Consider the following 23,373-nt stretch of genomic DNA (forward strand, 5'->3'; position numbering starts at 1 on the left):
ACCTTCTACTGGGATTCAAGTAACTGTCCTTCCTCAAACATCTTTGTGGGCTTGTTCTCTATAACACAAGTCCTCACCTGTGTCTTAGGTGCCTCTTTAAATTCTCCGTCCCCTCACAATTCGCAAATCATTATCCTGGGTATTCGTAAGCTGTAAACTTTGCCACTTTGGCACCTCAGGTGGACAGGAAAGATCTCTAGATTCCTTATTTCAGCGAAATTCCAGAGGGCCGTTCCTGCCACTACCCCAACGCCTTACACCAACCCCCGCCCCCGCCCCCACACATACCCACTATTTATACACGCTAGGAAGACCCTCAGAGATCATTTATGGAGAAGAAGGGGTGCATTTTTGTGGCTGCTGGTGCACAGTTACCGAAAATCCTGGAAAGGCGGGCGCGGGACCGCATCCGTGCCTGTGCCGAGGCGCAGAGCGGGAACAGCCTGCACGTGTCCGCTGCCGCCCGGCCCCGAGACGGCTGGCACGATCGCCAACCGGGAATCGGTTGGTGCCGAGGGTGGGCAAAGGCAACACGACCCGGTGGAGGGCGGCGCGGAGGGTGGCGCTGGCGGCATGAAAGGCCTCTTTGTGCGGGACTTGGGGTGAGGAGGCGGTGAGAACGGCGAGAGCTGAGCCCGGGCCTGGAGGCTGGGGCTCGGGGACGCCGCCACCCGCCACTCCTCAGCCGCGCTGGAAAGATCCGGGTAGTGCCAGCAGGGGGCGGTGTGACACCGGAGGGGGTGAGGTGAAGGCCCCCGGGTTTGGTCTTCTTTGAGACCTGAGAGGGGAGAGAGACGCTTGGAGAAAGCGGGACGGAATTGAGAGATTTGTCTCCCCGCCCCCTCCCCTGGGTGGCGGAGACATCGCGCTGGCTGGAAGGGTGCATCCCCTCTCCGGGCGCTCACTCCGCAGTCTAGGAGGCAAGAGAGCGGCCCCCGAGGCGGAGCCTCCCTCCTGCCCCCGGGTATCGCTGCCCCGACCTGGGGGAGAGAGGCGGGCGCCGCGCTGCCCTCCCTCTGCGCCTCCGCCGCGTGGCTTGCGGCTTATTTTCCCAGCTGGCAAGCGTCGCGCTGCAGACAAGGGAATGCCTGTGGTGAGTTGTTTATTTTGTCGAAGTTTGCGGTGGGCCAGGGGGACGTGGGGGGCGAGCGGCAGGCAGCAGCCGGGACTATTTTGTTTAGGTCTTGCTCCACCTGTGTGGTATAAATCTGCCAGCCTCAGGGCGGCAGGGGGCCAGGGTGAGAAAACCCCAGGGCTCCAAAAGGCCTCTTTTTGCCACTTGCAGACCCAGAACTACATTTGAATTTTCCACTCCTGGAATCGGCTAGATCCTAGCTTACACTACGCCCCATACCTCTAATCACTGCTTCACGTACCCGCTGCGGACAGGGCTTGCGCTGTAAAGGACGGTCAGCGCCCATGGCCCAGGGACAGCTGGCCGTAGAAGTTCTTCCCGGGTACCCCTCCCCATTTCTTGAGGATAGGAGAGCTGTTTAATAGGAGGGGCGCTCTTCAAACTAGTGGGAACTTGTTTGGGCTACTTATGGCACGAAGTCCGTTCAGGCGTGTCGGGTCTACTAGTACCGCAAACAGATCCAGGTTGGCCAGAGTTTCCCAGACTTGAGGCTGGGGGTCGGTAAGCGCTTGGCTCCCAGGGGAGCCCAGAGGAATCCCCCAGGGCTGATGATGACAGTCACCACCGCGGCTGCGTTTGCCTGGAAGAAAAGCCTAAATACATTAGCGAGCTGGTAAAGCTTTTAAGGCCTTCTCCGGAGTGAGTGGCTGGCTAATGAGAGGTTAATTTTGTTTGGAAGGGAAGGCTGCGCTGGTTTCCTGAGATAAATGGACAGGAAGCGCATTACCTCCGCGCGCTGGCAAGCGGCTACCAAATGCTTTTTGCACCTGCCGCTTTGAGCGGTGCGATCCGCTGCAGAGCCCGCAGGGATCGTGGGGGCCGGTTGTGTACGCTCGGGTGATGAGCCCCACTCAGGCCCCGGGCCCTCTCCTTCCGGGGGCGCAGCGCTCACGCCAGGCTTTGGGGTCTTCTCTCACACCCAGGTCCTGCGTGCTCAGGAGCTCAAGGGCCCCCTGATCCCGCCAAGCCCCCTCCAGGAGCGGAAGGGTTAAGAATGATGTAAGTACAATCCACTAGCTGCTTTCTGCTGGGCTGTGGGACTCAGGGCTATTTTAGCCCCAGCTTTGCGTCCACCCTGGACTGGGGAGCAGCGAGGGGGCCTTTACTCTAGAATGGGTTGAACAAATGGCTACCCTGGTAGCTCCTCTGTCCTAGGTGATCTGTTAAGCAGAGAGACCCTCGTGTTAGGTTTATGGAAATGGAGATATATTAATGGGAATAGTTAAGACATCATGTATGGGTTCAGGTAAATAAACCTGTAATTCTTATTTAGAACCCATTAATGTTGCTGGCATGTGTTTTAATTCTATCCATTCGCACGTTCATACCATGGGACGTTTTGCTGTGACCCCTAATTGTGCTGTTCTGGTCTCATCTTTTCTTCCTGAAAAAGATGAAGGGAGAAAGACTAGAGATGGAAAGGAATAGGGTGCGTTTGTGAGTTGTGCGAGCTGTCACTTCACGATTTTTTTTCCTGATTAAAATGTAAAACTTTTATAAGTCATTGATTTTACGGGGGAGGGGGGGAATACCCAGATTTTTCTTTGTGTAATCTTAAAATTCTCCTAACTTGCAGCATTCGAGCTGGAGGAGTGGATGCGCTATAAGCGACCATTCACCACGCTCTTACTTTCCAAGCCAATTCGGGGGATCTTGCTAACCAGTCCGAATTAACCCTGCGAGTGTGTCAACTGACCTTAAGTCTTGAAAACAGGAACCACCTTGCGGTTTAATTGTGAAAATTAACATTTTACTCTAGCCGGCTGAACACTTATGTGGTAATAAAAAATGAATTGTTAGGCGTATAAATCTTGAGCTTGTCAAATTTTACAACAGATGAGCAATAAAGCACCTTAGAGAAAATGAAGTTTTCCCTCTAAAGAACAGTTCCATTCCGATGCCGAATTTGTGGTGACTCGAGGACGCCCTCTATTGATAAGATAGTTTAGAGCAGTGTGTGTCTAAGGAACAGGATATGGAGGTGGGGAAAGTGGAGGCTGGGGGCAGGGTGGAATCATAGCAAGTAATGACAGCGAAAAGACCCCAACTAAACTGAATTTGATCCCTAACTTTTGGTTATGTGTTCTGAAGTATGGTGAATAAATTGCCATGCTTTTTTCATAAGGGTCAAATTAAATCTTGGGTTAAGGAAAAAGAACCATCTTACTGTTAGTAGTCTTTGTTGGCAACATATTTTGCAAAACTGTTCACATTTGATTACTTTAAAAAAAATATGTTGACCAGTATTTCATTAACTTTAGTTCTTTGATTTATGTAGTAATTGCAAGGGAGTAAATTTTTAGTCCCATAGTATTTACTCCATAATATTATCTAAAAATCGTATCAGATAACTCCTCCTGCAAAAAAAGTCATTTCTCCAGGCAACTCTGAAGCTATTATTAAGCATATTATGGATATACACAAGGCTTGGATTATATCTTGGGCAGTGAAAGGTGTGTTTACCACTTGAGTCATCATAGTATGTAATAAGTAATGAAAAGTTACAGTAAAAATAGGCATTCTTCTTTAGGGACCTAGTGGTTTGTACAGTTCATAATGTGTCTAATGAGTAAGCCGGAATGATGTAAGGTTTGCCCTCAATTATCCTAGTCCATTGATTAGCACATTGTAACATGTGGAATATTAACGTGTCCGTGGTTGATACGAAATTACCAATTAGAGATTATGAGTAGCGAGAGGGTAGAATTGCAAGCTACAATTTGACTATAAGTGAATTTAAAATGGCAGCCCTGAGCCCTTTGGAGGAAAGGCAAAGGCAAGGGCAGTCGAAGTAACTCCGAGCCTTTGAAGCCATCTTTTAGATTAGATACCACTTCACACCTACTGATAACAGATTGGAACCTATCATCAACCTCACAACATGCTTTCCTGTGTCTCCACTTGCCAACCTCTTTTGTGGCACACAGTTGGGGTTTCTTCCTCATTTATGGATACATCCAAGTGGCAAAAGTGGAAACCGATCTGCCATTAAATTAATATACTAAGACCACGAAAATGTGTGGAAAAGCCACCAAGCAACAAGAAATCATGGCATAATTACTCTACACTGCATTAAAAACTCACTATCCTCATTAATCTAATTACACTGTAACAACACGTTGAAGTTCGCCCACTCTCAGACTCCTCCCCGCTGCATTCAGGAAGGGAAATGTCAGAGGAACAATAACGCCAGAGCCTCGAACAGCTGCTAGCGAATTCAACCGGGAGCTGGTGGGTACCTTCCCAGCCCATCCGATCTGTTCCGGACCGCGAGTTACAATCGGATTTTCAACGCGGTGGGGTGCTAGTTTTACCAAACGTCCGGAAAGGGCTCGGAACACGGTTCCGCAGAGGTGATTGGCTGCGAAGAGACCTGCCGCCAGGCGCCTGGTAAAAGCGCCCACTTCCTCTCAGGAGCAGGAGCTGGAGCGGGAGTGACAGACTGGGGGTGATTTAAAACACATACGCACACAACACCTTACAGGGAAGCCGAACCCAATCACATTAATTAAAAGGAAAGTCAAAGGCCGCTTCCTTTGTAACGCCGGCAAGAGAGAGTAGCCGTTGCCAATTTCTGTAGGACAGGAGGAAACAGTAAATCGCGGAAAGGGGTGAAGGGAATAGAAGAGGAGGGAGCGCGAAGGAGGTTGGGCCCGGGCGCGGCGGACAGGACTCTCAACAGGCGGACGCGGAACTCAAATTACAATGAGCAATCTGAGGGTGGGAGCAGGAGCGGGGGCGGGCGCTTTGTCCCCTGCGAGTGGCCAGCTGAGCCCAGTGGACCAGCGCTTGCAGCCAATGGGGTGAGAGGGAGGGGCTAGGTCGGGGGTGGAGACGACGCGGATTGGCGCGCGTGAGGAGGGCGGGGCGGCAGTGCAAGGCTGAGATTGATTGACCGCGGGGTCGCGGCACAGAGATATCCGGGCTTCAGGCGGCTGCTCGCTAGGGCTGGGCGCGCCTCCAGTGGGTCCACGCCCGCTGAACCCACGCTGGCCGGGACCAGGGCGCCCGCGCTTTGGGGGCCGGGCTCGGCACTAAGCTCACCGTCTTTGTGTCTTTTCTCCCGCCCCCTCTGCCCCGCCTGCCGCCGCGATGCCGCTGCGCCCCGTTGCCGCCGCCGCCGCCGCCTCGCTCCGCCCGCGGCGCGCTTTTCGCTGCGGCGGTGGCGGCGGCCCGTATCCGACGCGGGCCTGAAGGAGGAAGAAGAGAAAGCGAGGCACGTCCCCCGGTCCATGCCGCAGCCACGGCCCCGAACCCGCCACGGCGCCCGTGCCGCCGCCCTCGCCGGAGCCCACGAGACCTGCATGGACGGGCATGGGCTTGAGAGCAGCACCTTCCTGCGCCGCCGCCGCCGCCTCCGCCGCTGCCGCCGGGGCTGAGCAGCGCCACCGCCCCCAGCTCTGCCCGCCGCCCCTGGCGTTGCTGCTGCTGCTGCTGCTCAGCCTCGGGCTGCTCCACGCAGGTATGAGGCGCGCGCGCGAGGGTAACCAGCTGCAGGTCCAAGTGCTTTGTTCCCAAACACTCCCGAAGGCACACGTTGGGGCAGAAGGGCGGCGTGGCGTGGTGAGACGGTAGAGGCCTCATGGGCTCCAGCCCTGCACCTCTGCCGGGCTCACGGCGCAGCGGCAGGAACGCACCCGCAGGTCGTGCGGCGCGCCCAGGGCGCAGAGGAGAGGCCTCCTCCCCCTCCCTCTCGCGTTTCCCCGCCTTCGGCTCGGACCGTTGATAAATCTTCCCAACAGTCGCTTATCGAAGATTTAGCGGGCGGGGGCGGCGGGGGCTGCGCCCCCGAGACAAACGTTCCGGATGCTTTATTGCTCGCTGCATTGGTGTTTACTGAAAGTCAGGCTGGGATCAGGTTTCCACCGCCGCCGCCCCCTTCGAAGCGAGACAAGGAGCCTTGTGCTGCTTCTCTGGAGTTGGGGGTGGCGACGAGGGGAAGAAATCGCACCAGATGTAAAGATTTTCACCGGAATTTGAAAACCTGGGGGGTTAATCTCGAAGTAACTTAAACGTCTTTAAACAGGGATTTCTTCGTATTTGCCAAAACTGCTTTTAGTTCAGTTTTCAACCTCTGTGGAAAAACTGGTGCTTTGTGGTTAAGCCGCGTGTTTTCGGGTTCCCGGAGGGGTTGACACATCTCCTTGCTTTCTGGAGGTCGGCGCTTCCCCTGTGGAAGCGGAGTGAGTTCTCTGTCCTTAGCCAGGTAGACCTACAGATGAGCCTTCTAGCAGGTGATAGTTATTTTTGTTGTGAAATAAGTTTCACTAATAGAGTGTTATGTCGTTTGTATCTCAAGGGAGGGGGTATCTAGGATGCTCTTTATAAATAAGTGCTACGTCTAGGAGTTTGTCTAAAAAATTTCTTTAGTGCCAAATTGAAGCTAAATTCTCTTAATTTGAGAACCAACTAGAGCATTAGATAAGTTTTCCTTTGAGATCTTTTTGTCCTGTATTTTATGACAGCAGTCTCAACGCTGTGATCTGGAGAATCGTGAACTGTAATGCCACCCAACTGTGTGGAGTAGTATTTATTTATTAAGTCATACCAGCCTTTCTAAAAATCTGGGAGGTCTTTTAAGTAATGGAAAAAAAAAATGTGGCATTTGAGGAGACTTAATTTACTTTTGGTAACTTTGCATTGTGATGGAACAGCTGCATTTTAACACTCACTTGGGGAAACATAGAGTGTAATAGTAAGTTTTACAATGATTAAGGCTTTAAATGACTGACTTTAGAACCTTAGAAAATAATGTCAATCTGCTTATGGTTCCAAGAAAATTTTCATGATGTGTCAAAAGTTACATTCATAAGTGTTTTGTGTGAAGACTATATGTTCATAATGTCAAAGTGTAGGTTTCTTGAAATGGAAATTGAAGTACTGGGTAGGACTGTGTGTCCCTCTTGACTGCTTGGAATATTGTTTCCCTTAGTTGCCAGAGAGTTCTATTACAGAACTGGAATGTGGTCCTTGAAGATTTTTCTGGCCAATAATGAAAGCCCTAAGAAGTTGTTTTAATGTTTTTGAAAATTAAGGTGCCTTATTTCAAAAACTTGGAATGTGAAACTCCTCTCAGTATCTTAATGTGCCCTCACTTAAAGTCACTGCTATATTCTACCTAGAGTTTCTGTGGTGAGTGATATCTATGGACAACTTGTTGGGGTTGGGTGATTAATTTGGTTATGGAAGAAAGGGCTCCTTTTGAAAGATAGCTTTGAAGCATTTTTCTCTTGATCATACAAGGATTGTTTCTCAGAGAAGGGAGCCTAGCCGAGTGCTCTTTGCAGATGGGCTACCATATGTTTTATGCCTGGATCCATATAATTTGCCACAGCACCCCATATGTCCCTGCATTTTACTTAATTCAGCTTCAGCATATCTTATTTCTTTTATTATAAACTGGTGATTGTGTGGCAAGTTCACACGTGCAGTCCTGGCATCAAGGAAATGGGTCTTGAATGGTGAAGTCTTTGAATCATTAATCAGAGCGCTAGACCCACAAATCCTTTAGCACTTTCATTAACTGGAATGAAAATAGTACCACACCAATCATAGATGACCTGGCTCCAAAAATGAAGAGATCTGTAACTGCAGGTTTTGATTTCTGCCCTTAGGAAATGAAAAAAGAACTTTTATACTTTGCTCCCTACCTCCCCCCCCCCATCCCCCACTTTAAGCAAATCTCTACAATTCCTGAATGGAGATCCAATATGGGAGTTACTTGCTTACTCATACACTTCATGGCCTTGTTGGCTACATCCTTGAGATTGTTTCTGCTCTGCATTTTCTTGGCATTTTGACAGGAAGCTTACTTTACCTCCTATAACAGGCAAAGTGTGCACTGTCATTATAAATTCATGAAGCCTGGATATTTCTGGGTGTATGCTGCAAATTAGTCATTATACGGGAGCCTGCAGTGGGGCTGAAACTGCTGACCCAGATGCACTCTCTAGTTAGCCCTCCTCTTTCCCATCATCTCTATTTGAAAGGCTGTTAGAAACCTCATCCCAAACAAAAGAACCCAAGGAGTTCTGTTTTATGTGTCATTTCTCAAAAGAATCAGCACCTGCCTGCTATAAAAAAGGGAAGGAGTGGGGGGTGGGCGGCCTGGGGGAGGAAGGAAAAAGGAGGTGGGAATCTAAATTATTTTCTGAACAGTTGCATTTGCATTTCATGCTCTTACTTTGGAATATTTTATGACTATTTGAAATAATTATAAGTAAGTGTATGCTCGGATAGATTTTATAGACCATAAAAAGAACAAATAGGCACTGGAAGTTTAGCGGAAAGTTCTTGTGCTGTCATTTAAATTGTAGTCCAGGAGCTCTTCATTATTGAGTGATCTTGGCCCAGTTTTCATTTCCTTGCTTTCTGCTTGCTATGACTCTGATTTAAAAAGAAAAACATAATTGATACAGTAGTTGCTCAAGTCTTTAAGCCATCAGCTACTGTTGTGTGAGACTCAGGAATGTGGAGGAGATGTGATATGAGGAACGAAAACGGGATTTGAGGAAAGGCATTGCGCCCTGGGCTTTGCTCTACCCATTTGTGATCCAGCCAGGACAAGGCCTGTAGTTTCCCTTTGTCCTGAATTTCCTAACTGTAATTTCCTAATGCTTTTGAGTTGATTGGGTTTTTTTGAGTAAAAACAGTTGAAAATGACTTGACCTGATCTACTTTGGAGAGAGGAAATGTATAAATACAGGAGCTGCTTTTTACCAACTCTGGAATGAGTAAACATGAAATATGCCAAACACATGAAGGTGTGCTTGTGATTTTTTTTTTTTTGAGTGTGATTTAGTGATAGCTGTAAGTCCATAGCTCCAAAATATTAAAATACTGTGTTTGTTTTGTTTTTTTTAATTCAGGTTAAAGTAAATGCCCTATCTAGACTACATTTTTCTCTTCTTGGTCTTTGAAATTTAAAAATGGTGGGGAGGTGGCTTGAGAGGTTGTCATCTTGCAGTCTTTTCTGCTGAATTCAAGCTAGAAACAGATTACAGGCTGTTTCATTCAGGCTTAAAAGTACTTTAATACTGAAAAGATTAAAGTATCTTTCTGGAACGTTACTAGGGTTAGTTTTAAGTCTTCATCAGATGAAGTCCTAAATCTTGATAGTATCCTGAAGTTTGTGTCCACGTCTTAAAATAATTATATACTTAATGATACTCTTTTTTCCCCCCCACATCTAGAATAGGAATTGTAAAATATTTTATGCCTGTAAAAGATCATGAAGTTCTTTTTAGAACAGTCTCCTCATTTCTCAGCTGAGGTACCTAAGACTTGAAAGGATTGAAACTTCCTCCAGTGCAATGACCTAAAAAGAATGTGGAAGTAACACAAAATATGTCTTAGTTAGTTTCCATAAAACTTGAGGTGGATGATTTAAGAAAAGTACTTTCCTTTTCAGTAATTCTAGAGTTCCCACTTTAAGGACCAGAATATTAAACTGTTTGGCACATACAACTGACCTAGTATTGGCAATTCTTACATCTTTTTATGCTTTGAGAGGTTTTTATTTTTTTATATGAGAAGCTAGTGGCAAAACATCATTTGAAAACTGTCAAATAGTAGGGCAGTAGTAGGTGGTTTTTCATTACTTCATTTTAACTTTGCCTAAGTCATTAGGTATATTGGAACTGTCGACCTAAGGAAAAAAGTCGTTTATGTATGTTCTAAGAATTCTGTGTGCTATGTTTCCTTGGTTCTGATAAAACACACTTGGTGCAGTCATCTGCCTGTGCAGCATGATTTCAGTGTGGTGTCCTTTTTGATTCAGTGTACCCTTCCTGATGAGCTGCTTGGGATCTGGGATCCAATGGTGACGGGTGTTAAGGGAGAAGTAAATCTGCAGCTTGGTTAAACGATCAACTTTATTTATTTATTTATTTATTTATTTATTTATTTATTTATTTTAACATTTATTCATTTTTGAGAGACAGAGACAGCACAAGTGGGGGAGGAGCAGAGAAGAAAGGGAGACACAGAATCCAAAGCAGGCTCCAGGCTCTGAGCTGTCAGCACACAGCCCGATGCAGGGCTCGAACTCAGGGGCTAGAACTCCCTGACCGTGAGATCATGACCTGAGCCAAAGTCGAATGCTCAACTGACTGAGTCACTCTGGTGCCCCTTGACTTTATTTTTTTTAAGAGAACATTTACACTTTGTAGCATCCAGGAGATTGTAGGTTTATATACAGTTTGTCAATAAACATCCTTAAGGAAATGCAGAATAACTTAGTACCTGGATTTTCTCTTGATATTCTTACCCTATAGCTGTACTAGAATCAAGTAAAGGTGTTTTAACTAATGCTATAAATTTAGGGATCCCTACCTAATGTGTGGAACCTTAATCATGGTTTTGTGCTTTCCAAAGCGAATGAGTTATACACTTAGCAAAATCAAAACAAAGTTCACATCTTTAACTTGGCCTTAGAGCAGAGGAATCTTTCTCAAAATCTATAAACAATAGCAAAGTGATCAAATACTCCGTTCAATTTTAACATGAGAATACTGGGCTCAGACTCATGTTCCCTAATAGTGGTTCATGATTTAAAGTTTTAAGGTAACTGATTGCGTGCAATTTTTCTCCCGGTGGCTTAATTTGTGAGGGAAAAAGAAGCACAAAGCAACCCTAGTTCTGAAGGCTTTCTTAAAATAGGAGTGTATGGAATAGAACTGTTCCCAAAGGACAGTGTCATTTTCTCATGTAGCTCAGGAAGTTGTGAAGCGTTTAAAAGACGTTTGGTGTTATCTTTTTTCTCATAGGTGACTGCCAACAGCCAGCCCAATGTCGAATCCAGAAATGTACCACGGACTTTGTGTCCCTCACTTCACACCTGAACTCTGCCATTGACGGCTTTGACTCTGAGTTTTGCAAGGCCCTGCGTGCCTATGCTGGCTGCACCCAGCGAACTTCAAAAGCCTGCCGTGGTAACCTGGTGTACCATTCTGCTGTGTTGGGTATCAGTGACCTCATGAGCCAGAGGAACTGTTCTAAGGATGGACCCACATCTTCTACCAACCCCGAAGTGACCCATGACCCTTGTAACTATCACAGCCATGCAGGAGCCAGAGAACACAGGGGAGGGGACCTGAACCCTCCCAGTTACCTTTTTTGTGGCTTGTTCGGAGATCCTCACCTTAGAACTTTCAAGGATCACTTTCAGACATGCAAAGTGGAAGGAGCCTGGCCACTCATAGATAATAATTATCTTTCAGTTCAAGTGACAAATGTGCCCGTGGTCCCTGGATCCAGTGCTACTGCTACAAATAAGGCAAGTATACTTTTTTCTTTCTTATAACTTGCAGATGTTTGATTCTTCAGACAATTTTTGAAGTATGATACAAAAGACAGTTTAAAAGGAACGTTTTCTTGTTCTTGGCATGCAATTAACAGGGTGAATGAAAGATTAAATGAAAATCATTTAGTAAAGAATTTCTCTGGAATTCTAGGCTTATGTAAAATGTGGGTCTTAGTACAACTAAGCAGTGATATGCAAAAAACAAAACAAAAACAAAAAACACCGAAGTTGAGTTCTCTATAGAAAAGGCAGGCCTGTTTAATGGGAAAATGTATACTTTTTTTTTTCTGTGAAGTCTTTTGAGTGTGACTCTTGTTGAAGAAATCCATGTTCCTATTTATCAGATGACCAAAGTGGGTGTTCCAAGTAAAGAAAGCTATCAAACCTGGGGCAATAACCCATCAGGAAACATATTTTATTGGAAATTTGGAAGCTATAGTAAAATGTAATGGCTATAAGCCAGCTTCCCAGTGGCAAAGCCACAATTGTGTTTTAGTTATTAATGTTGCCGTGACCAAGGAATTTTAGAATTGGCTATTGTGGAGCAGTGATGTATAATCCCTGTCGTAATCTCAGGATAACATTTTAATTAAGCTGAGGGGAAAACTGACAAAATTAAGTTAAGCTTACCCTGCATAGCTGCCCTTGTCTGTGTTTGTGTGTGTGTGCGTGCGCGCGCGTGCGTGTGTGCGTGTGTACTTGCGTTAAAGAAGCTAATGCCAAATGGAGATCATCTGAACCAACTTTAAGGCACCACTGTCAGTGCAACTAGGTAAAGGGCTATGAACTGGATTCCCAGTTGGCAGTCAGTGCTAATTCAGGCATTAGTAAGTAAATACAGAGGTCAAAAAAGGTTTTCCAGAAAAAAAGACTGTCCCAAATAACCAGCTCCTTCCCTGTCTCTCCCAACTACAGAATCACACATACAGGCTCTCTCATCTTGTTCATTTTCCTTTATCTGTTCATCAGTTGGTTTGGACTGAAAGATAGTTGACAAGGATCAAGCTTTTGTAATAGTTATGACGGCTCTTTTGATTCCAGGACACCCTCCCTTGCCTCTAAACACGTGTGGCGTATATTTAAGTGAATTTAAATGATTTTACTTGGCATTTTGTGGAGGTAATTTTACAACCCCTCCAGAGATAGCTGGAGACACCCAGGGGTGTCACAAATCTAAGATTAGAAGTCATTGCTCTGAACAAAGAAGTCTGTTACATTAGTCCAAACATTTTAGGTGGACTCAAAAATGTTTATGCTTTAACTCCCAATAAAAGCCCAGGCTTGCCTTTCCAAATCCTGCAAGTAAACTTTACCTCCTCTGGTTTTTATAAGCATGCAAATAATTTTTCTTGTCTATATATTAAAATGCTGTAAGTTATGGTAGACAGGTACACAATTATGAACTTATAACACAAATCATGGCCAAAAATCCATCATTGCTGCAGAGTCATAGTGCATAAAACCTGGGGATAGTCTTTGGGAAAATATGAGGCTGAAGATTCAAGAAGGCACTTCCACTGGGAATGGAGAGAGTCATCATTGATCGTGTAGATAATTGAGGGTTTAGAGGGCCTTCACAATACCTTTGAGATTAGTAAGTGCTTTGTGCACAAGAAAATATTGGTTCTTTTCACAAGCCCTAAATTTAATTTTCCATGCCTTCCATCCAATCACGTGTCACGTCTACTTGTTACTTAGCCTTTCAAAATTCTATACTTTTTACTGATTGTGGTGAAATATTTGGGGACAATGAATTTTGTTATGAGTATTAATATTACATAAATGGAACAATTGACACTGAAGTATTTTAGGTCATTCCATTTCAGTTGTGATTGAATCTGTCATAGTTTTTAGCAAATAAATAAAAAGTACAACTTTGCTTTCTCCCTCAGTTTTGTAATGATCAGAAGTTTCACCCATTCCAAAAAGGATGTAGGAGAAAAACCATCCTCTGACTTAAATTCAAGCAGGCAGTGAGAACGTGTGGTCTTTACGTGCACTGCTGGAAAGTAGTTCCCCACATCTGGTGACCATGCTTTTCAGCAGCAGATGACTCCATGGCTTTGCGACCTCTGGTAGTTCTGTTGTGTTGTTTTGTTTTGTTTCCCTTCTACTTTTTTCAACTCTCTGCAAAGCCCCCCAAAATATCTGGAAGGTTACTGCTGAAGATCTGTCTCAATACTGATATGATCTGTGCTGGTGAAACACAACGAAGGGCCTAAAATTTTGCAGCACAATTTCCTTTTACCTACCCAGGGCCAAAATAAAACCTTTAAAAATTTTTAAGCAACGAAAAAATGATGGTAATAAAAATAAAAATGCTCTGAAGCAAAAAGAACGTAGGAAATAAGTTCCAAAAAAGATCTGATTGTTTTTTTTTCCTGATGTCTACTGTAATACTTTCTTAAAAAATCTTTCAGAAGATTTTTTTGCATGAGTCTCAGCTTTACTGAGACCTCAAAGAGGTACATAGACCAGCTCCTTAATAACTTAGCACTGCACATTGGAGTTACTGTATCATCCTTGGGGTCAAGCATTTTTAATGACGTATGTGCACAGTGTCACTAGATTTAACCGCTGACCAATGCTATGGTAGAGGCTAGCCAACTGTGCTGCTGAAATTGTTGTATGTAAGCACTCATTCATTTCACTGTCTTCAGCTATGAACTGAAGCACTGACCCCAGTGTTATGCTCAGTGAGGGCCTAGAGATAATTTCCTCAGTCCTGGGAACCTGGCTTCTTGAGCAAGCCATCTGGTAGTCATCTTTGTGATCTCTACCTGCCCCTTAGTACCTTTCCATCCTCACAGAAAGACAAAATGTAGGGGGAAAAAATCTAAACGCAGTGAAAGTGAAGTCATCTCTATTCAAGGGGTCATTTATTAGCTAAGCCTTTTTCTTTGTCCACATAGCAAGCATTGAGTTTAGGGCAGCTAGACTTGCAGTACTCAACAATGTGGCCTCATCCACCGTCATCTACTTTCTGTCCTCCTTCCCTGGGAAACTTAGCGTGGTTTTCCGGTTGATCATGATGGGCACAGATATGCCTCCTCCAGGCCAGTCTTGTTAGGCCCTCCACCAGCCCGTCTCCCTCTCTTCAGAGGAGTCTTGTGCGGTCGCTACCTTGCCAGGTAGGTGTGTGTCGCTAAAGGGGAGGCCAGGGCTAGCTTTTTATCCCCACCCAGGGGCTTGAGGGGTTTCTGGCACAGCTGCATGCCTTGGCTGAGATCCACACCAGCTCAGAGCTGTCTTTCCCACCTTTGGCTGTGAGAGGCGGCTTCAGGCCTGCAGGCCCTGGAGAAGAGAGATGAGAGGGACAGGCTTAGAACTGGCAGAATTGGCTAAATAGGGAGGGGGGGGGGAAGCAGTTTTTGTTTTGGGGGAAAAGGCGGCCACACTATTTAGGCTCCAAAAAGGACACATGTGCATAGCTCTCCTGGGCCTCAGACAAATACGCCGGATCATCTGGAGAGAATTCTGTTCAGTACCATCTCTTGCCCATTCTCTTTGCCAGCTCCTTCATCTCCTGTTCACTTCACTCTGTGTATCTGTGTGTCTCTGTTTAAGTGGACTTAAGCTTTGTGCCATGGTTACAGAAGGCAATTTTGGAGTAAATTTGATGAAAAGATTCTTTACTTTACAAATGTATTCCTAGTAGCCTAAACAATGGGAATACTTTTTTAAATGATTTCTTACAAGTACTTTGGATACCTTAGCTCTATTTTTCAATTTATTTTAATGTAATCTTGTCTTTGTGCATCACTCTGGCTTTGTCATCCTGTCCTTCAGTCTCAATAAAACAAAATTGTAAGTAGGAGGGGAGATTGGGGATGACGGCAAGTGCCTTTATAGACTGCTACAGAATTTTCCATGCTTCCTCCTTTAGTGAGAGAAGGCAGTTTACCTTAAGGTGTTTGCATTTGGGAAAGAGGTATGTTCTTCGTCTTGGCCAAGCCAGGTGACTGTTGGCCAGGTGGGTGAGCACCCTGAGGTGCCTTGTACGTTCCGTGGGCTTCCAGCTCCTGGTAATCCTGTTGGCAGTAGTACTTAGAGCCTATCCAAAGCATGAGAGGAAGAGGCCATGCCCAGCAGCTACTTATTTATTAAAGTCCATAATTATCCCTAATTCTCAAATTCCAGCTACTTTCTGGGAAATTCCTAAAAACTTCCACTGGTTGATGATACTAGAGATATAGGAAGACTTAGATTGTTGGGTTCATTCTTGCTTTCTGTCTCCTTCAAACTATAACCCAAGGTGCATCATTGAGGTAAAACATACTTGCTTGTGGGGCCCTAGAGCATGGTTTGGGTCCTCTCCTCCTCTCTGACGCCCATTCACATGTAGCTGTTGTTGCACAGCAGTACGTGGGCACGTAAACCAGTGTTCTGGATCATTTTCTGTTGGTTACAAAATCAAAGCGAGATGTGCCTGCATTTCAAAGGCTTTCAACTGTCATGTTAAACATATTTCTGGATCAAGGTCAGGAAGACTGTCCTCTTTTGAACCCAGGCCTAGTACATCTTTGTAGCCAAGTTTTTGCCCCCGACCCCACCCCATTATGTTTTTAGTATCTTTACAGAGATAGTCTGAGCTAAACAATAATGATCATTCTTATTTTTATTGACTAAGGAAGATGCCTCATACTCCCATAGGCAGGATTGTATTTTGAATATATGGACACTGTTCTTGCATGCTGGCTGCATTATTAGAGGGGACAGTGGCATTTTCTTTGAGAATATAGAAGCCTTTGCTTCCAGAGATCAGAAACTTTCTTGCAGGTGACTAACTTTTAAAGGCTGAAATTGCTCTTTATTTTGTTGTGATTATCTTTTATGCAGGTAATTCTTGCCATCTCTTTAAGATTGCTCCTTGTCCTAGCATTTGCAGAAATGCTGGGGGTGGGGGGGGGGGAAGTAAGAGTGATTGAAGCATATTGGGGAACAGATGGGAAAGAAGTTTGCAGTTGTAGCTCCCTGCTCAGTGTAATCATTTCTCTCCTAAAGTGTATGATTAACTTGGCGCTGCATTTGAACCACCGAGCTTTACGGGGCCTACCATGGGGTGGTGAGGGAGATGCAGAAGTGGTATCAGTCTCTGTCTGGGTGTAAGCACATAGCACATCAGCCGTTGGTGGAGAATTGTGGGGCTTGGGTGTAGAACTAGCCACTCAGGGTTTCTTTCTAGAACATCAGTGGCCCACATTCATAAGCTGGTTGCAGATGTTCCTACTTAGCAAGTTGTCACAGGTGTCAAGAAGGGCCAGAGAGGTGGGCTGCTCGCTGTACCCAGGGCATACCCCTTCCCCTGGTCACTGTCACAGGTCACCGGTTCTACTCCTGGTATTTGGCACAGTCTCCCTTTCCACCCACTATGGTCAACGTGGCCCCTCTCTTGAACCTGCATTTCCTTATTCCCTTATACCCTAGAAGGATCTAGAACCCTGGCTGCCACTTTTGAAGGTTGTTGGTCTTTAATAACCAAAATAACTTTCCAGAGTTTTTTTAATAGCTTTCCAGAATTTGACATCAGAGTCACCAATTCTTAAATTCATTTTTCTGGGTCCCATCTCCTCTTTAAGACCCATGAAAGCATATCTTAGATAACCTTCTCCTCCCTGACTTTATTTACTACTTGTAGAAACAAGATTGAAACAATAAACAGGGTGCCTGGCTGTCAGTTAGATGTCTTATTCTTGATTTGGGCTCAGGTCATGATCTCACGGTTCATGAATTCAAGCCCTGCATCGGGCTCTGTGCTGATAGTGTGGAGCCTGCTTGGGATCCCCTCCCTCCCTCCCTCCCTCCCTCCCTCTCTCTTTCTCTCTGCCCCTGTCTTGCTCTCCATCTCAAAATAAACTTTTTTTTTTTTTTTTAAGAAGATGAAAACAGTAAATAGTTTTTAGAAGAGAAGTCAGCTATAATTCCAGGTGGTTGTGTTCTTCCTTTGTCCTTTTCTGTTTCCTGCCTAGCTCCTGTTTGTACTGGATTATAAGGTCTTAGGCCCAGGAGCTACTCAACTTTGCTTCATACGGGTTCAGCGAATTTCTTGGAGGGAAACGGATTTCCAAATATATGTAAGGGGGAAAAGAAGAAGGAGAAGAAATTATTAGCTGTATGGTTTATCTTTTAGTGTAAAAGATCATTCTGTAAGATGAATGGGCCTGCCTTGGTGGTTCTTTATGCCATTCTTGCCATACAAGCTACATCATCCTATTGTTCTGTGCATTAAAATCCTCTGGGCCCTAATCTTTTACCATCTCTGTTCTGTAGAATGAAGAGACTTAGAAGATGTTAGTAGAAACCATCTAAAATTGTATAAAGTTTGTACCTGCATATCTATTAAGCCCTGTATTTTGAGTCATCCTTCTCTGTGCCCCTCCCTCTGTCCCAGCTGTGGTTTAGGAGGAGCAGACCTTCAAAATATCCTCCATTTGTAAATGAGATGAACACAAGTCCTGTGCTAGCTGGGCAGGACTCCCTGCACTGCTTATGGGCCTCTGCTCCTTTCAAACAGATCCACGATCCTCCACAACTTAAACGAGAGGCCAAGTCTGATACACAACTGACAGAACTTCTTTTACTGTCACATTTCTAGCTGCTCTGTTAAATTTTCTTTGGGTCAACATTTTGAGAGGAAGGGGCGAGAAGGAAACACCGGATGGTTGGTACTTTTTTGTTGGCTTCAATTAATGCTACCCAAACAGTTTCTGCCTATGTGGAATGTGGCACATAAAAAGAGTTACTCTACAGTGCCGAACAATGAAAAATCTACCTTACCCATCTTGTCTTTATTTGTTTTGACTGCAGTAGAACTTGCTCTTCCACTGTTTTGAATTTTGTGTTCTCCTGGGTGGGGTAACTTCAGGACTTTGTAAAATGCTCAACTTAAGCGATAACTAACAAGCATAGCAGCACACATCTGAGGTACAGAACTGAACTGGACAGGCTTCCAGTGAAAACACAGTGCTGTTGATTGTAGAAAGAGCTTTTGGTGAAACTGGGTCTCTGGCAAGACGAGTTCTTTGTGTCCTAGTGAGCCGGTTATTTTAAGAGTTGAAGCTAAAAGAATGGCTAATTCTGGTGGGGTTCTGTGAGTGTTAGAACGTTGCATGTGTGCTACGGTAGATTGATAATGATGGCATTTAAACACTAAATGCTCCTCAGCTCTGCATTTCCTCCTGAAATGAGGGGTCAGGGTTTAATCTTTATACCTAAAGGTACGTTCAAGTGTGCCCGCGTGTCCAAGTTTGCGCTCAGTGGTGTTGCTGACTTCCTCTCTCCTGCCTCACGCACATGAAGACCAAGGCTATTGCTTGTAGCATTTCAGTTAACTGACTTCTTGAAATACATGGTCATCACCTCCAGCCACCTCTTTCGTGAATGGGCTTTTTCTTTCTTTTTTTTAATAGCCCTGGGAACTTGAAATTGAACCTAGAAGTGGTAGAGAGTGAGTGTATTATAAAGACCTTCAGACCCTTTTAGTTTTCAAATCATTTCTCAGAAGTGAAAAATGATCGGAAGCTGTGATTTCCTAATCCCCATAGGTTTGGGCAATAACTCTGCTGAACCAAGGCCTAGGGCATTGGCCAGAGGTTCTGCTCTAGGGCCTCAGGATCTATGGCACTGCCCCCTCCGCCTCTTTGGAGGGCAATCCCCAAAGGCAAGACCTGCTAGGGCAGATTCCTGCCCCTAGAGTTACGCCTCCAGCCCTGGCTCTCACCTTTCAGAATACTTCTGGCCTCTGGTCTGTAGCACAGTGGCAGTGGAGGCCTGTAACACTGTCCACACATGCTTAACTTCACATCTAGAAACATGACTTCTTACACTTGGTGGCCTCATCATAATGCAAAATCTGAATACAGCAACCAACAAGTGCCATGTTGAGTCCTCTGAGTGGCTAAGACTTGAGGACTAGATGCCCTCCCTCCTCATGCCCAGCCTAGCCTTGCTCTGCTCTGTACCAGGAAGCTGGCCTATTTCACTGTCTAGGAGCCTATTTATACTTAGAGCCTTCCTTGTTTTAAGTACACAGAAGTTACTCTTTGGAAGTCTACATTTTTGTGCCTCTTATGTGTCATCCCTGGGCCTGCTTCCCTTTCACTCTTGCGTATTCTTTCCAGCCACTGAGATTAACGCTTCTCCCCTGGACCACCCTAGCAGCCTCAGCTGTGGGTGTCCTTCGCCTCTGGTTTGGTTTCTTCTTTCTCCATCCGCTGCCAAGAACCCCTCCAGCAGCCAAGGCAGCCCTTGTTCCTGCATGTATTACCTGGGGCAACACTGAAGAATAAATAAGTCTGATCCATTCCATTTCTCTGGAATCCTGGAAGTGCGCCTAGAACAGAGCTCTGTGGAAAGAGATTCTGAGGGTAGAGAAACCTATTTTGATACCTCTTTTGAAGGTAAGAGGCCTCATTCCAGCCCTAAAAGAGGAGTCCGCCACCCTCCTCTTACACATGTATACTGTCTTTCTGCTAGTACCTAAAAAAATACACTTTTGTAGGTCTTAGGTTCAGCTTTCTTGTATGTAGATACTTGATGTATAGGTTAAGTCGTCATTTTAGAATTACATATCAGTTACTGACCATCTCAACAGTTTCCTCTAAATACTGTATATAATACTCTACTGTGTCTTTTTTAATTCAAGTATACTTCACATACAATGTCATATTGCTTTCAGGTATACAACATAGTGATTTGACAACTCTATACATTATACAGTGCTCACCACGATAAGTATAGTCACTATCTGTAACTGTACGACGTTATTACATCCTTATTGACTGTAATCTCTTTGTTGTACTTTTCATCTCCATGAGTTACTTATTTTATAACTGGAAGTTTATACCTCTTAATCTCCTTTATATTTCACCCATCCTTCCACTGCTACCACCACCCCGCCCCCAGCAACCACCAGTTTGTTCTTTGTATTTTGAGTCTGTTTGTTTCTTATATTACAGGTATAAGTGAAGTTATCCAGTGTTTCTTTCTCTGACTTATCTGACTTAGGGTAACACCCTCTTTATCCATTCTACTTTCAGTAGACACTTGGGTCACTTCCAAATCTTGTTTATTGTAAACAATGCTGCAGTAAACATAGGGGTGCATGTATCTCTTTAAATTAGTTTCCATTTTTCTGGAGTAAATACCCAGCAGTGGAATTACCAGATGGTATAATCTTTTATTTTTAATTTTTTGAGGAACCTTTATACCGTTTTTCCACAGTGGCTGTGGCACCTGGCTCCACCAGTTTACGTTCCCACCCTTTTCTCTCCTACTCACTAATACTTGTTAGCTCTGTCTTTGTGATACTAGCCATTCTACCTGGTGTAAGGTAATCTCTGATTGTGGTTTTCATTTGCATTTGCCTGATGATTAGTGATGTTGAGCATCTTGTTATGTGTCAGTTGGCCATCTGTACGTCGTCTTTGGAAAAATGCGTATTCAGGTCGTCTGCCCATTTTTTAATAGGATTTTGTTTTTGGTATTGACTTCTATAAGTTCTTTATATGTTTTTGAAAATTATTCTCTTACTAGAAACACTGTTTGCAAATATCTTTTCCCTTACAGTAGATTGCCTTTTCATTTTGTTGGTTTCCTTCACTGTGGAAAACCTTTTTAGTTCGATGGAGTCCCAATAGTTTATTTTGGTTTTGTTTCCCTTGCCCAAGAAGACCTACGGAGAAAAATGTTGCTAAGGCCAACATTCAAGAGATTGTGGTCTATGTTTTCTTCTAGGAGCTTTAATGGTTTCCAGGCTCACATGTAGGTCTTCAATGGTGTAAAAAGTGGTCCGCTCTTCCCAACACCATTTATTGGAGAGACTGTTTTTTCCATTGTATGTTCTTGTGCCACTTTGTTATACATTAATTGTCCATATAAGCATGGGTTTCTTTCTGAACTTTTTTTTCTGTTCGATTTATTTGTGTGTCTGTTTTTGTGCCAGTGCCATACTGTTTTGATTACTACAGCTCTGTGTTATAGTTTGAAATCCGGGATTGTGATGCCTCCAACTTTGTTCTTTTTCAAGACTGCTTTAGCTACCCAGGGTCTTTTGTGATTTCATACAGATTTTAATCCTAATTCTGTGTAAAATGCTGTTGGTATTTTGGTAGAGATTCCATTTAATCTGTAGATTGCTTTGGGTAGTATAGACATGTTAACAGTATTCTTCTACTCCATGAGCATAGTATATCTTACTGTGTATTTACTTGTTGTCTTCAATTTCTTTCATCATTGTTTTACAGTTTTCAGAATAGAGGTGTGTCACTTACTCGATTAAATTTATTCCTAGGTATTTTATTAATTTTGATGCAATTACAAATGGGATAGTTTTCTTAATTTCTCATTTTGAGAGCTTCTTAGTAGTATATACAAAGGCAATGGATCTCTGTATATTAATTTTGTATCCTGCAACTTTATTGGATTTAATTATTCTAATAGGTTTTTCGTGAGATCCTTAGGGTTTTCTATACATAGTATTGTCATCTGCAAATAGTGACAGTTTTACTTCCACCTTACGAATTAAGAATGACTTATCTTTCTTGTCTGATTGCTGTGGCAAGAGTGGACATCCTTATTTTATTCCTGATCTGAGAGGAAATTGACCCTGAGAAATAAAGAGTAGATATTTTGGACCTAGAGATAGAGCTTGTGAATGTTTTCCTTTGAAGCATGTACCCTTATTGGAGTGGTTTATTTTTGCTCACACCAGAGGACTTAATGTAGAGGCTGTGTGCCAGTTTATCTAAGTAAGGGTAAAAGGGGATGTGAGCAGTGGTTCTCTTATCCTCCCTTATAGGTGCCTTTTTTTTTCCAACCTATAATTGCACCCAGAGGATCTAATGAAGCAGACATATCAGCTGATGATGCGAAATAGAATTAATCTTAGCTTCCTTTAACACAAACAGAATTTTAACCAGGTACTTATCAAAATTGTGTTTCTCTGTGTTCTTTCCTAATTTCTGGGACTATTTCAGTTTCGTTTGTTGGCCCATCTTAATCCAAGAGATAGGAGTCCCTTGATCTGAGAGTCCAGTTCTGGAATTTGAAGATTCTGGTAAGGTCCTGCACTTACAGTGCTGAATAGCCTGACTAAACGCTGATGGTTGTTTCTTCCAAAATACAATAAGCACAAGTAGTTAAGTGTACAGCCTTAAGGGAATTCTGCTGTTTGAAAACCTATGCACAGCACTTCGCAAAGCTGTTGAGCCTGGTGGAGCTCTTTCTCTATCTTGGCAAAGCTGGGCCTGGGTTTTCCTTTGTTGGTTACCTCATTTTCTTTTAATGCATTTTCTTTTCGTGGTGGAAAAGAGAGGCAGGTGCCCCTAAAGTTCGATTTTTCACAGCAAACCTTAAATCCGTATATCACATGTAGAAAGGTTGATTTGTAGCTGCTATCTCTGTCTTCCTAATAGACCTTGTGGGTGGTAAAGATCTTAGGGAGTGCAACATTAAAAATGAATGAGGAGTACTGGAGTAGTTTGTCTGAGGTAGGGGTTGAGAGGGACTTGGTGGGAAAGGTTTAACAAAAGGCATTGATGTTTTAAATGCACAGAAATGTCATCCATCAATAATAAATGGTGTGGCGTAGAATAGATGTGCCAAATTGAGTTATTACAGCATATGGATCAGTTCATGGATGGGGAAAAGTAAGCACTATAGCTGGTGTTTTTAAATTCTCTGTTTGAGAGCTTTAGAATACAGTTTTGAATATCCTGTTTTCACCCTCTAATAGCTGCTAGTTGGCAGTTGAAAACATTTGGAATGTCCAAAAATTCTGAGGTGTTTGGTTTTTTTTGTTTTGTTTTTTTGTTTTTTTTTTTAAGAATAAGAATTGGGTGCCTGGGTGGCTCAGTCAGTTTAGTGTCCGACTTGGGCTCAGGTCATGATCTTGCAGTCCATGAGTTCGAGCCCCATGTCAGGCTCTGTGCTCATA

At 44.1% G+C, this 23,373-nt stretch overlaps 1 protein-coding gene across 2 annotated transcripts in view; it reads left to right on the forward strand.

Annotated features, from left to right (window-relative positions):
- Positions 1 to 492: 492 nt before the first annotated feature.
- The window catches only part of RGMB (repulsive guidance molecule BMP co-receptor b), a 29,169-nt gene continuing 6,288 nt past the window's right edge, over positions 493 to 23,373 (forward strand). The window contains exons 1-4 of one of the 2 annotated variants that reach the window (XM_042990725.1): positions 493 to 1,093; positions 2,059 to 2,134; positions 5,332 to 5,597; positions 10,903 to 11,411. In XM_042990725.1, coding sequence (XP_042846659.1) covers positions 2,130 to 2,134; positions 5,332 to 5,597; positions 10,903 to 11,411 — 780 coding nt within the window. In that variant the 5' untranslated portion in view covers positions 493 to 1,093; positions 2,059 to 2,129. Of the gene's footprint in view, positions 1,094 to 2,058; positions 2,135 to 5,331; positions 5,598 to 6,056; positions 6,370 to 10,902; positions 11,412 to 23,373 lie in introns of those variants that run through there. The other variant, XM_042990735.1, reaches the window with a different exon arrangement.

Source organism: Panthera tigris, chromosome A1 (genome assembly GCF_018350195.1).
Source record: "Panthera tigris isolate Pti1 chromosome A1, P.tigris_Pti1_mat1.1, whole genome shotgun sequence".
NCBI lineage: Eukaryota > Metazoa > Chordata > Mammalia > Carnivora > Felidae > Panthera > Panthera tigris.